This window comes from Capricornis sumatraensis, chromosome 23 (assembly GCF_032405125.1).
Source record: "Capricornis sumatraensis isolate serow.1 chromosome 23, serow.2, whole genome shotgun sequence".
Taxonomy (NCBI): Eukaryota; Metazoa; Chordata; class Mammalia; order Artiodactyla; family Bovidae; genus Capricornis; species Capricornis sumatraensis.
In genome coordinates, this window is record NC_091091.1 from 49,392,891 (window position 1) to 49,406,828 (window position 13,938).

The window sequence follows — 13,938 nt, forward strand, 5'->3', positions numbered from 1 at the left end:
TGGCAGAATGATATAGAGTCATTCTGGGAAATGTGTATAACTAGTACAGCTTATGTAACTAGTAAACATAGCTGTTACAGTGGAAGTAATAGTAACTAGGAAGATGTGGTGATATGCATTTCACCATATTGGGGTCACTAGATTAGGACCTAGATTCCTTGACTGTTTCACTGTATTTATTAAAACAAAGGAGAGGAAGTTAGCAATTCCCAGTCACCTTTTTTTTTCCTTCTTGGAGGTTATTTAAAGCAGATTTTTATATTTTGTTCCTGGAAGCCCAGGAAGTAATCATGAATTCAGGGAATGGAATTGTGAGTGCTGGTTAAGATGTTTACATGGTACCTGGGTAAGATGTTTACATGGTGCCAAGTCTTTTCTATAGGACTGGGATTTGGGATCCTCTGGCATGAAAAAAACTGTTAGACTTTTCTATAACCTCATAAAAGTTTGGTACTCCATAATGTAAACATACGTTTAAAAAGTGGAACTAGAAAAGGGATGATTTCAACCACTTAAGAAAGGAGGCGTTGCGGCTCTGGGTCTGCGTGAAGTGGAGCAGCGGCGGCTGCGGCAGGGTTTGGCTCGGGAGGTTTTTGATCACGAGGTGACAGTGTCGGAACACAGTCCTCTCCGGTGGTGACAAGCCCGAGTCAGGCTGGCGGCCGCGCCCCTGGGGGGACGTCTGGATGGGTCCTTCTTGAAGGGGCGGGTCCCATCCTTCCGTCGGCTCTGGTACGAGGAGGCCCTGGGAGCCGGCCGTCTTCTGCAGTGCCATCCCCCCGGCAGAGCCTCAGGCAGGGCCGCGCCCGAGGGCTGTGTTGGCATGCAGTGCATTCTAAAGTTTGTGTTTTTTTCCTAAATTTAGGAAGCTAAGTGTGGCTTCAGCAGACAGATTTTGGAAATACTAAATAGTACTGGGTAAGTAAATCTTGTTTTCAGAGAGTGTATTTAAGAAATTCTAACTTTCCAGTTCTGACATTGATTCTTCTTAGTTGTTATATCTGTTCATGTATTTCTATCTATCTATTTTTGCTGTAGCATTTTGTGAATCCTTTAACGTAGACCGCAGTAGAATTTTTTTGACCAATATCAACCTGTTGGTGACATAAAGGAGGTGTTTTGGCAGACACTGAGATAACTATTTGTCTACTTTCCCAGAGGAAAATTGATAACTGAGTTCTTAGCATGCATAAAGATATTTTAGGGAAAGTGTATTATAGATTTTTAATTTTCTTCAAAAAAAATATTCTAGCTTCCAAATAGTTTGTGAAACAGGAAGCACAGGAAGATCCGTTATCTGAGTCTGAGAGGTGGGTAAATCAGATTGTGGGGCTCATGCTTTTGATCTCAGTGACGAAGCTGCCAGGTAAGAAAACTGGAATTGTGGTCAAACCACCTATTTAGAGATATTTAGCACCTGTTCTGTGTTGCCCAATGTTTTTGCTTATTTTTCTTCCTTATTTTCAACTGCCTCTTTTCCGTATTGTAAGGATTCTAACTGTAGCTTTAGATAGACTCCTGTGACATGACAGGGAAGGTCACCTTTGAAGTGTGTGGCATTCTTAGGCTGGGCGGAGTAACACAGCCCCAAATGCAACTTTCGGGATAAAAGAACAGTCATTCTGTTCAAATGACTGTGATACTTCACAGAGGAGAGACTGGTTGCTGTTGTGCTCCGGCCTCCAGCTGCCCCATCCTCACCCTGCCTTGGGCTGCAAGTCGAGGCTGGCGCGGCTCTGGTCACTTTCTTCCCTTTGCCACGTCTCCTGTGAGTCACCCTCAGGCCACCTGTCCTCAGTGCCAGCTAGTCCCCTGGGGTTCCCATCCTGGTCTCAGAACAGGGACAGTCCTGGGCCCATTACAGCCTAAGTATTTGGTGGAAAGTCTCCATCCCCACTTTCTGTCCCATGTCTGTCTAAGCCGGATTGGATTGGAAGCACCAGTTCCCCCAGAGCAGGAAGCTTCTTTGGGACGGAGTACCTTCCCGACTCCAGGCTGGCTGAACCCTTCCAGGGTCTGTTGACGTGGAGGACTGTGGTCCTGCTGGGGCTGTTGGAATGTGGGGGCGCTTCTAGCGCTCTGTTCCTTTCCTCCATCCTTGCTCTTGTCTGTCCCTTCCGAGGAAAGACATGTGCCCCGAGGGGCTGAGCACCCCCATGTGCCTTGGGGCGTGGGAGGCGCCCTTTCAGGGAACTTCAGGAGGTGTTCTGGCAGCTGTGACTCGCCACACCTGTGCACATGTAGGCCCAGCACTTCTTAGATCCCTTGTATCAGGGGCAGTTCCAGAACTCAGGGTTTTTTATCATACTGTGTCAATTAGGAGATCTGCCTCTTTAGTTCAACTTGAAGGGAGACTTACACTGTGTGGTTCTGTTTTTCTTTTTTTAATCTTTTTTGCTCTTCTTTCAGACATTACATTCTTGATACTTGTTGCTGATTTACCCTGTGAAGTTCTTTTTTTTGACTCTTTCTTGCATTATGGACCGTTTTCTTTGGAACTTGTGTATTAAGTTGGAGAAGGCAGTGGCACCCCACTCCAGCACTCTTGCCTGGAAAATCCCATGGATGGAGGAGCCTGGTAGGCTGCAGTCCATGGGGTCGCTAAGAGTCGGACATGACTGAGCGATTTAACTTCACTTTCACTTTTCACTTTCATGCACTGGAGAAGGAAATGGCAACCCACTCCAGTATTCTTTCCTGGAGAATCCCAGGGATGGGGGACCCTGGTGGGCTGCCGTCTATGGGGTCGCACAGAGTCAGACACGACTGAAGTGACTTAGCTTAGCTTGTGTATTAAGTAAACAGGATTTCCCTATGAAAATGGCTTTGGTTTTATGGAAAGTGAAATTCGTTTTTTCATATGTGGCATTTTCTTTGGCCAGGGTTTGAAATTGCACATGCACTCACAGTCTTCCTGCAGGGATCCAGTCACACATGCTTGCTAATTCCTTGACCACCTTGTAATGAAATCCTCCTGCGTAGCTGTGGTTGAATTCTCACTCATTTGTACAAGTAGCGTCATGACACGGCATCAAGCCACAGCCCTCGCGCTGGCTGCAGGCGTCGTGGGGGAAGCACGCGTGTTCTGCATGCTCTGAGGGAGGCTCATTCCCAGCGGGGGAGCTGGCTGGGGTGTGCCCCCCGCTGGTGAACTCCCAGCCTCCATCCCTGGGCGCTGCAAGGCTGCCCCCTCTTGCTCCCGAAGCAGAGAAAATCCAGAAAAATTTCTGTTTTGGGATGACTTATTCTGTCAAGTACAAGACAGATAAAGAAGTAAAATAATTTCTGTTTTTCCCCAAATTTTGTTAGCATCGAAATAGTTTTACTTTTCCTGACTGTTTCTGAAACACCAAATAGAGTTTATAATTTTTGTCTGAAACTGTATTTCTTGTTAAAATGTTTTCTCCTTTTTGTAGGATTGAATATGAGACATTTGATATATTGGAGGATGAAGAAGTAAGTTCTGTGTTTTAGGTTTTGTCTTTTGTCTTAGTTTTAATCATTAGGATTGTCATTTATTCTAATCTGATAGGATGATTTCAGGGTTCCTGTTGTTTCCGTAGGTTCGGCAAGGATTAAAAGCTTACTCCAATTGGCCGACGTACCCTCAGCTGTATGTGAAGGGGGAGCTTGTCGGAGGACTGGACATCGTTAAGGTGAGGTCAGGAATCACTGGGAGCCTGGAGGAATGAAAGCCTGAGCGTGTATGAAAACTATTGTTTCACTGGACTTGTCCTTGGTGTCCTTTTCTGGCCTCGTGTCTGATCACTCCAGCCCAGAGCTACCATCTCTCCAACAAGAATATCTTGTCTCTTACCTCTCACCGGAGCCAGTCAGAATCAGCCCCTCTCTGTATGGCCTCTCCTGCCCACTAGGTCCTTTGCTCTGGTTCTGAAGAGCTGCCAGCCAGGGTCCCCAGAGAGACTCAGCACTCAGAGCAGCTCTGGGCGTGGCCAGGCTCCAGCCCTGCTTCACTCACATGGCACTCTAAGTTCTTCCACGTTTTAGCTTCTTTCCGCCCTGTCTCAACTTTGAGTTTCCTTGCATAGTCCATATTTAAATATGCTTTCTGTATCCTTCAGGCTCCTCTTGTCTGTGAATCTTAGATTTTTTCATCCAGAAATGTTTGTTTTGCATCTGCTTCTGAAGTTCTCCTGCCCTGTTACATTTATATTACTATAATTTTATTACTTTCTGGTGTCATTTCAGTTGCCTTACTCACATGTACTCGGTGATGGAGTAAAGAGTGCCAGGCTAAGGGCGGGGGCCTGGGACACAGTGCTGGCCTGGCCCTGCTAGCTGTGCCACTGAGGCCTGAGGTCACTGACCTCAGGATTGCATGAGGTCATCTCCAGGTCCCCGACTGGTCTCAGATGCTCAGAAGCTGAGACCTCTGTCAGGTTGTCAGTGTATTTCAAGGGTTCTGTTTTCCTGTGTGTTTGATGATGAACTTCCTTGTTTGGCTGGCTCAGTCGTGTCCGACTCTGGGATCCCATGGACTGCAGCACACCAGACTTCCTGTCCATCACCAACTCCCAGAGCTTGCTCAAACTCATGTCCATCAAGTCGGTGATGCCATCCAACCATCTCAACCTCTGTTGTCCCCTTCTCCTCCCGCCTTCAGTCTTTCCCAGCATCAGGGTCTTTTCCAAGGAGTCAGTTCTTCCCATCAGGTGGCCAAAGTATTGGAGTTTCAGTTTCAACATCAGTCCTTCCAATGAACACCCAGGACTGATCTCCTTTAGGATGGACTGATTGGATCTCCTTGCAGTCCAAGGGACTCTCAAGAGTCTTCTCCAACACCACAGTTCAAAAGCATCAATTCTTTGGCACTCAGCTATTTTTATAGTCCAAAACTCATATCCATACATGACAACTGGAAAAACGATAGCTTTGAGTAGATGGATCTTTGTTGGCAAAGTAATGTCTCTGCTTTTTAGTGTGCTGTCTGTATTGGTTGTAGCTTTTCCTCCAAGGAGCAAGCATCTTTTAATTTCATGACTGCAGTCACCATCTGCAGTGATTTTGGAGCCCAAGAAAAGAAAATCTGTCACTGTTTCCACTGTTTCCCCATCTATTTTCCATGAAGTAATGGGACTGGATGCCATCATCTTAGTTTTCTGAATGTTGAGCTTTAAGCCAGCTTCTTCACTCTCCTCTTTCACTTCCATCCAGAGGCTCTTTAGCTCCTCTTCACTGTCTGGTGTCATCTGCGTATCTGAGGTTACTGATATTTCTCCCAGCAATCTTGATTCCAGCTTGTGCCTCGTCCAGCCCAGCGTTTCTCATGATGTACTCTGTATATAAGTTAAATAAGCAGGGTGACAGCCTACAGCCTTGATGTGTTCCCCTCTCAGTTTGGAACCAGTCTGTTGTTCCATGTCTGGTTCTAACTTGCTTCTTGACCTGCATACAGATTTCTCAGGAGGCAGGTCAGGTGGTCTGATATTCCCATCTCTTGATGAATTTTCCACAGTTTGTTGTGATCTATACAGTCAAAGACTTCGGCGTAATCAATAAAGCAGAAGTAGATGCTTTTTTGGAACTCTCTTGCTTTTTCTGTGACCCAACGAATGTTGGCAATTTGATCTCTGGTTCCTCTGCCTTTTTTAAAACCAGCTTGAACATCTGGAAGTTCACAGTTCACGTATTGCCGAAGCCTGGCCTGGAGAATTTTGAGCATTACTCTGCTAGCGTGTGAGATGAGTGCAATTGTGTGGTAGTTTGAGCATTCTTTGGCATTGCCTTTCTTTTGGATTGGAATGAAAACTGACCTTTTCCAGTCCTGTGGTCGCTGCAGAGTTTTCCAAATTTCCTGGCATATTGAGTGCAGCACTTTCACAGCATCATCTTTCAGGATTTGAAATAGCTCAGCTGGAATTCCATCACCTCCATTAGCTTTGTTCATAGTGATGCTTCCTAAGGCCCATTTGACTTCACATTCCAGGATGTCTGGCTCTAGGTGAGTGATCACACCATCATGGTTATCTGGGTCATGAAGATCTTTTTTGTACAGTTCTTCTGTGTATGCTTGCCACCTCTTCTTAATATCTTCTGCTTCTGTTAGATACTGGCTTTAAGTAAATTCTAAGTGAATTTTAAACAGACATGACTTCAGGATTTCAAGTCCAGAATGTAGGGCACCCCTCCTGGTATCACACATGTGTTCTGGAGCTCTTCAGGGTAGCCCAGGACAACAGGGGGCAGCTGCAGCTTTAGCATCCTGGAAGCCTCCCTGGAGCCGCCCCCCGGAGCCGCAGTGCGGTGGCAGCGGTGAGGCTGTGGGGCGGCCTCCTGGAGGAGGGTGAGTGCAGCTGCGGGGTTCAGGCCCTCCTCGGCCTGGCCACTTGGAGGATTGTGTTTGAGGCCAGGGCCTTGACGCTTTAAGTGGAAAGCAGGGAGTACATGCTGCTGCCTTGGGTTGTCTTATAACCTGCTGGCTTGGTTGCTGCTGCCCCTCTAAGGTTTTGACTTAACGCCGTCGTCTCGTGGAGGAGCTCTGGCCCAGCCCTGGGGGCCTTCAGCGCTGAGGGCTGGCAGCTTTTCCGAGTCCCAGAGCTGCGGTCCTGAGGTTTCACTGCCCAGGTTTGATCTCCTGCTGAGTTCCAGGTTTGACGTCATGCTTCTTGAGGAAACCAGTGAATCATTTCCCCCGTAAACTCTCCTTTCTGGAGGGAAAAAACGTAGACCACAGTAGCTGGGAACAGCCCCAAGGCAGCAAAACTCGGTCTGCGTTTGTGGTCCTGTATCTGCTTGTGTTTGTGAGGCACAGGCAGTGTTCAGAGCCCAGGCGCTCCCGAGCCTGTCCTCAGCCGCTGCAGCTCTGGGGGAGATGCGGTGAAGATGTCTCATTTCACCCTGAAGCTGAGCTGCGTGGGCAGGTTCTTTTTAGGTGTGTAACAGTGTGTGTTACATGACTTCTTATGTTCACCTGCTAAGAACTTACATGTCTGGAAATTTGTGATACTGCTGACAGTTCTCTGAGAAGGTAACAGGTTTGATGTTATGTTGCTGTGTTGGTCTGTTCTGGTAGAGGGCAGCTCTTCATCTTTATGTTACTTAAAGCCTTAGCTGTGTTTTGATGGCTCACCCCTGGCTTCCTCACCATGAGCCGTGAGTGCTGGTTTGGTTGAATGGGTGGGTGATGAGTGAATGGATAATCTGGTGACTGAGTGACTGCCAGGCTGATGTCTGGAGAAAAACGTCGCCTGGTTAGCATAGATGCAGAGAGCTAACATTAGCTCTGAAGAGTGGACAGTGTGCCACTGCAGAGTTTGGGACGCAAAATCAGTTGAGAGTCAGGTGCTTCCCATAGGTCACTGCCTGATACCCTCCCAGCAGGTCCGGAAACAGTCGGAAGTTAGGGGAGTGGTGTGCCCCCTCCTGGCCAGGGAGCCGTTGCGTCCCGGTCTCCTGTCAGGCCCACCCGCCCAGCCAGCCGTCGAGCTGCATGGCCGGCTGCCTCCAGGTCATGTGCTCCGAGAGGTTGTGCGTGGCTTCCTGATGTAGCCGGATGTCTGCTTGTTAAATGGGTACCAGATCCCAAGACCTGCCTGTCTGGGTTTAATCCAGAGAGAGTGCCAGTGGATTTTAGTGGTTTTATTGATGTTCATGAAGCTTTAGAATAACTTGAAATGTCCTGTCAAATTGTTTATCTGAAACTAGAAAATCTTATTTATCCTCCACCGTCACATTTTAAACATGATGGCTGTGTTCCAATTTGAGATCTGAAAGGTAGGCACAGACCCTTTCGGAATACTTCAGCTTTGTAATGGTTCCCGGCCTTTACATTTATAGACCAGTGCCTGGTTTTTCCAGGTTGGGTTGAAACCAGGAAGCTTCGTTACTGCCTGGAGGGCAGCAGGCGTCATGTGCATCGTATCTGAGTGGACCTGGTGTTCCTTCAGTCACTTAAAGTTCATTTTCCCCGTTAAGTGCGGTTGTTTAAATAGGAAGCTTCACTGTTGTGTTCCAGTCGCTGTGCTGCTAATGCTGAAAGGTCTGTGGGTTTCGGACACCTTCTAACTCCAGTCCTGTAAGGCGACAGTGAGCCTGCGGCTCTGATGGCGGTGCCCTTAGCGTGACTGTGCTGGTGGTCTGGAGTCTGCGCCCAGTGAGGCGTTTCTTCGGGTTCTCTGATACAGATGCGACCTGCCACTGTTCAGACGTTTTCATTTTCTATATATACGTATGCATGATACTGTTTCATTCTTTATTTTCAGGAATTGAAAGAAAATGGGGAGTTGCTGCCTATACTGAAAGGAGAAAACTAGTGAATGGTAGACTTGGTGCCCACCCACTGCAGGAAGGCTCCCTTCAGCGGAGCAGTTCGTGGTTTAGTCCTCAGAAACGGACCAGGAGGAGAAAACGCTCATCCGCAGTTACGCTTTGTATGTTTCACAAGGCTGTGCTAAATAACGTATGTGACCTTTTTTCCACCAAAATTAGAACACAATAAACATCTTCAAGTTCAATTAAAAATAAAAAATTAAAATTGTGTAAAAAAGTGTGTCTATAGTGATGTTAGGTGTGTAGTTACTGTAACTAACCCACTTTTCATCTCTTTTTCATCATCTGTGGGCATCTTGCAGTTAAGAAATAAAGTCTTCAGAGAGTGGGGAACTTGAGAATCTGAACCGCACCAGCATTTAGAGCCACTCATAGACCAAACCAATGGCTCCCCTCACTGGCCGAAGATCTTTTTACAGCTCAGAAAATCCTGCTGGAGGGCTTTTTCTGAGCATCACTGAGCGGGGCCCTGGTGAAATGGCTGGGTCCACATCGGCACCTGCAGACTCAGGACCTATGTCAGCCCCAGCAGCGTAGCACCTGGGACCCTCCCAGAGGAGGGGGCTTCTCAGTGGGGTGTCAGCAGATTTCTTTCAGAACTTGTCCAAGGATAGGTAGCCTGGCAGAGAGCAGGATGGTGGTGTTGGGTTGTTACACATCACAACTTACTCTAATCCTTGCACTAAAAATACTTAGTCCTTAAATAAGTTGAGAACATCCAGAAGTCTGTGAACGTTGCAGTAGTATTTTTGATTCTGAATCTAACATGCTGAAAACACAGTTACTCCTTTAGGTCCCTGCCGTGCATGCCTTAAACAGAAGGCTGAGTCTGGTGCCATGTTACTAGACTCTGCCAAGTTCCCAGCATCCAAGAGATGTCAGCGGGGAAGGCGATGGGGTGTCATCCAGATGCTACCCGAGGCCGAGCTCTGTTGGGAGCAGACTGCAGGCCGGTGCTGTTTCAGGGCTCTAGTGAGGTCAGATTCTTGCGGAGCAGGTGTGCGTGTGGATAGAAAGGCTGAGCATCACTGCTGTCTGCCAGGGAGCAGGGGCCTCCCCACGGGCCGGCTCTGCCAGCTCCCCGCCTGCATGGCTCCCTGTGCTTGAATTCACTTGGGAATTCCGGGAGGCATGCTGGGCCAAGGGCTCGTGCCGGGCCAGGGGCCAGGAGTGGCAGGTCACTGCACAGGTGCTGAGGCCGCTAGCAGCGGCTGCTGCTAGGACTTCGTCTCTGGACCCTGGGGAGCCAAGCCTCCCATCGTCCGGGTTGCCTTTGGGAACCAGGAGGGCTCACCGCGAAAGGGCAGGCAGCTCTGCTCCAGCATGTGTCCCGCCCTGAGGTAGCCTCCTTGTGACGGCTCCTGGGGGATTGGTATCCACTTGGGGAAACAGCTTGTAGGAATGAACTTAAAAAGTCCCAATAGAACTGCTTGATTTTACTTTTCACCAGACATGGAAAGAAAAAGAAACCAATTAAAGAGTTAGGAATCCAGGTGAGGAACTCGGAAATACGAGACTTCCTGGCTGCGGGGCCCGGTGCAGGGCTGGCCTTTCATGTGTGACTCCAGGGCTGCACGGCCCCTGGGACCTGAGGTTCGCCCCTTGCATGAGGCTGCCCCACCAAGGTGGGTGGAATCAGCCTGCCTTTCTGCCTGTGATGACGTCTGGGGTGGCCAGCCAGCACCCTTCGCTCTGCCCCTCTCCTGAGCAGCAGGGAGAAGGTCCATCCCACCTCCCCCTCCATCGCTGTCACCCCTGGGGTCCAAGGCTTGGCCTGAAGAAGGCTGTGGGCAGATGTGTTGAGACTCGCTCGAGGGACCTTTCCCTGTGGTGACGGAGACCTCGTGTCACTCTGGGTCGGCGGGGTGGCTGCTCGTGGCCTCTATCAGGAACCTTAGGTCCCACCCATCTTGACTGATGAAAAACTTGCTCAAGAAGGAAGAATTATTCTCCATTTTCAGACACCTACTGATGAGTTTGAAATAGAGACTAAATTTTTAAAAAGCACATTTTTATAATTAGAAAATCTCATTTTTGTTTTTTAAGAAAACAACTTTCCAGTCATGCAGAGAAGTTACAGTCAGTCAGTTCAGTCAGTCATGTCCAACACTTTGTGACCCCATGGATTGCAGCACACCTGGCCTCCCTGTCCATCACCAACTTCCTGAGTTTGCCCAAACTCATGTCCGTTGAGTTGGTGATGCCATCCAACCATCTCGTCCTTGGTCGTCCCCTTCTCCTGCCTTCAGTCTTTCTCAGCATCAGGGTCTTTTCAAATGAGTCAGTTCTTGACATCAGGTGGCCAAAATATTGGAGCTTCAGCTTCAGCATCGGTCTTTCCAGTGAATATTCAGGACTGATTTCCTTTAGGACTGACCAGTTTGATCTCCTTGCAGTCCAAAGGACTCTCAAGAATCTTCCCCAGCACCATGGTTCAAAAGCATCAATTCTTCAGCACTTAGTTTTATTTATGGTCCAAATCTCACATCCATACATGACAACTGGAAAAATCATAGCTTTGACTAGACGGACCTTTGTCAGCAAGGTGAATGTCTCTGCTTTTTAATATGCTGCCTAGGCTGATCGTAGTTTTTCTTCCAAGGAGCAAGTGTCTTTTAATTTCATGGCTGCAGTCACCATCTGCAGTGACTTTGTACCCCAAGAAAAGAGTCTGTCACTGCTTCCATTGTTTTCCCATCTATTTGCCATGAAGTGATGGGATCAGGTGCCATGATCTTAGTTTTTAGAATATTGAGTTTTAAGCCAACTTTTTCACTCTCCTCTTTCACTTTCATCAAGAGGCTCTTTAGTTCCTCTTCACTTTCAGCCATAAGGGTGGTGTCATCTGCATATCTGAGCTTATTGATATTTCTGGCAATCTTGATTCCAGCTTGTGCTTCATCCAGCCCAGCATGTCTCATGATGTACTCTGCTTATAAGTTAAATAAGCAGGGTGACAATATACAGCCTTGATGTATTCCATTTCCTATTTTGAACCAGTCTGTTGTTCCACGTCCAGTTCTAACTGTTGCTTCCTGACCTGCATACAGGTTTCTCAAGAGGCAGGTCAGGTGCTCTGGTATTCCCATCTCTTGAAGACTTTTCCACAGTTTGTTGTGATCTATACAGTCAAAAGGCTTTGGCGTAGTTAGTGAAGCAGATGTTTTTCTGGAATTCTCTTGCTTTTTCGATGATCCAATGGATGTTGGCAATTTGATTTCCGTTTCCTCTGCCTTTTCTAAATCCAGCTTGAATATCTGGGAAGTTCTTGGTTCACATACTTTTGAAGCCTAGCTTGGAGAATTTTGAGCATTATTTTGGTAGTGTGTGAGATGAGTGCAATTGTGTGGTAGTTTGAATGTTCTTTGGCATTGCCCTTCTCTGGGACTGGAGTGAAAATTGACCTTTTCCAGTCCTGTAGGCCCTGCAGAGTTCTCCAAATTTGCCGGCATATTGAGTGCAGCACTTTCACAGCATCACCTTTTAGGACTTGAAATAGCTTAGCTGGAATTCCATCACCTCCACTAGCTTTGTTCGTAGTGATGCTTCCTAAGGCCCACTTGACATCACATTCCAGGATGTCTGGCTCTAGGTGAGTGATCACACCATTGTGGTTATCTGGGTCATTAAGATCTTTTTTGTATAGTTCTGTGTATTCTTGCCACCTCTTCTTAATATCTTCTGCTTCTGTTAGGTTAAACTTCTGCAGAGAAGTTTAGTTGACCTCAGAAGTAGCTGTAATGCGTTTAAAGCACTTGCCACAGGTGATCATTACCTGCCTCATTGGAAGGAATTACAGAAATAAGACCTCTCCTGTGGCCAAATCTGGAGAAGGAAATGGCAACCCACTCTACTGTTCTTGCCTAGAGAATCCCTTGGACACAGGAGCTTGCTTGGTGGGCTGCTGTCTATGGGGTCGCACAGAGTTGTGTGACTTAGCATGCATGCCAAATCAGAAGTTCAAAGCTTAAGACCAAAATATGAAACATGATTTCTGGCTTAATTTTTAATGAAAGTCAGTTTTCTTAAACTTGACAACAGATACATATTACCAAAATTCAAAGTTTTTTCCCCTGAAGGTGAAAGTGTTGACTGTTTGAGACCCCATGCAGCCCACCAGGCTCCTCTCTCCATGGAATTCTCCAGGCAAGAATACTGGAATGGGTTGCCATTCCCTTCCCCAAGGGATCTTCCCGACCCAGGGACGGAACCTGGGTCTTCTGCATTGCAGGCACATTCTTTACCATCTGAGCCACCTTGCGGATAAATTCATTTTTTATACCATATTTCATTCAGATGGTGAGTTGGAATGGATATATAAGTTGTTGTCTCATGAACCAAAATGGGTAATTTCAAAGACAGGGTTTTATAGTTCGTAGCCTCACACTGGTTTCAGAATTCCAGGGGCTTTTTCATACAGGTTTGTCCGATATCTACAGATGTTCAGATCTGGAAGACGTGAGTGCAGCTGGCCACAACAGGGAGGGTGTGTGTTGGGCATTGCTGGGCTTGCCACGCGCCGGCTCAGCTGAGACCTCAGCATCCTCTGAGGTTGACTCCAGGGTGTCTAAGTCACTCTGCAGGGGTCCAGGGCTGGCAGTGGGGTCTGAACTGGGAAGATGCTGACTCCAGGCCTGTGAACTGTGCTTTGGGCATCTTGACACGATAGCTTCAGCCGGAGGTCTTGGGCTTGTGAAATGACAGGACTTTTACAACCATCAAGAGTACTGTGGATTTTTAAAATTAGGTGCCAGGACTCGGCATTTAGGACCAAAAGGGTCTCTCCTGTGCTCCCCCACCTTCATCTAAATGACTACCATTTGTAGATAATTTTTAATTATCTCCTAAAACAACACATTTTGTGTGAGTAAATTACAAGTTTCCCATATGAATCCCTGGAGGTCAGAAGGGCAGACAGGGTTCCTGGTCACGTGTGGCTCTTAGAATGCCACTGCCTTCTTTCTGTGTACAAAGCAAGCTGTGGTGTGAGTGGAAAGCATGGCCGCAGGGCTGTGGGGTCATAGGTGTAACACGCTCCCCTGCACTTGCTCTGAGTCTTGAGGGCATCCCGTGCATGGTGCACTGGGTTCTGTGCTGTGTATGAGCAGGGGGCAGGGGACATGTATGAATGCATGTCGTGGGCACCTCCTGTCCACACACACACCCCTGTCCTGTAGGACTTCAGTTCAGTTGCTCAGTTGTGTCCAACTCTTTGCAACCCCTGGACTGCAGCATGCCAGGCCTCCCTGTCCATCACCAGCTCCCAGAGTCTACTCAAACTCATGTGCATCGAGTCGGTGATGCCATCCAACCATCTCATCCTCTGTCATCCCCTTCTTCTGCATTCAGTCTTTCCCAGCATCAGGGTCTTTTCCAAGGAGTCAGTTCTTCACATCAGGTGGCAAAAGTACTGGAGTTTCAGCTTCAACATCAGTCCCACCAATGAACACCCAGGACTGATCTCCTTGCAGTCCAAGGGACTCTCAAGCGTCTTCTCCAACACCACAGTTCAAAAGCATCAATTCTTCGGCGCTCAGCTCTTTATAGTCCAACTCTCCCATCCATACATGACCACTGGCTATACATACAGGATTATACTCCAACTCTCAGATCTCAGCTAAGGACTTCACTTAGCAAACCCAAGTCCAA

General features: G+C 47.7%; 1 protein-coding gene across 2 annotated transcripts in view; it reads left to right on the plus strand.

Annotated features, from left to right (window-relative positions):
- The window catches only part of GLRX3 (glutaredoxin 3), a 31,972-nt gene extending 23,533 nt beyond the window's left edge, over positions 1-8,439 (plus strand). The window contains exons 8-11 of one of the 2 annotated variants that reach the window (XM_068961480.1): positions 866-918; positions 3,417-3,456; positions 3,564-3,656; positions 8,223-8,439. In XM_068961480.1, coding sequence (XP_068817581.1) covers positions 866-918; positions 3,417-3,456; positions 3,564-3,656; positions 8,223-8,273 — 237 coding nt within the window. In that variant the 3' untranslated portion in view covers positions 8,274-8,439. The remainder of the gene's footprint in view (positions 1-865; positions 919-3,416; positions 3,457-3,563; positions 3,657-8,222) is intronic. The other variant, XM_068961481.1, reaches the window with a different exon arrangement.
- The last annotated feature ends 5,499 nt before the right edge of the window (positions 8,440-13,938 follow it).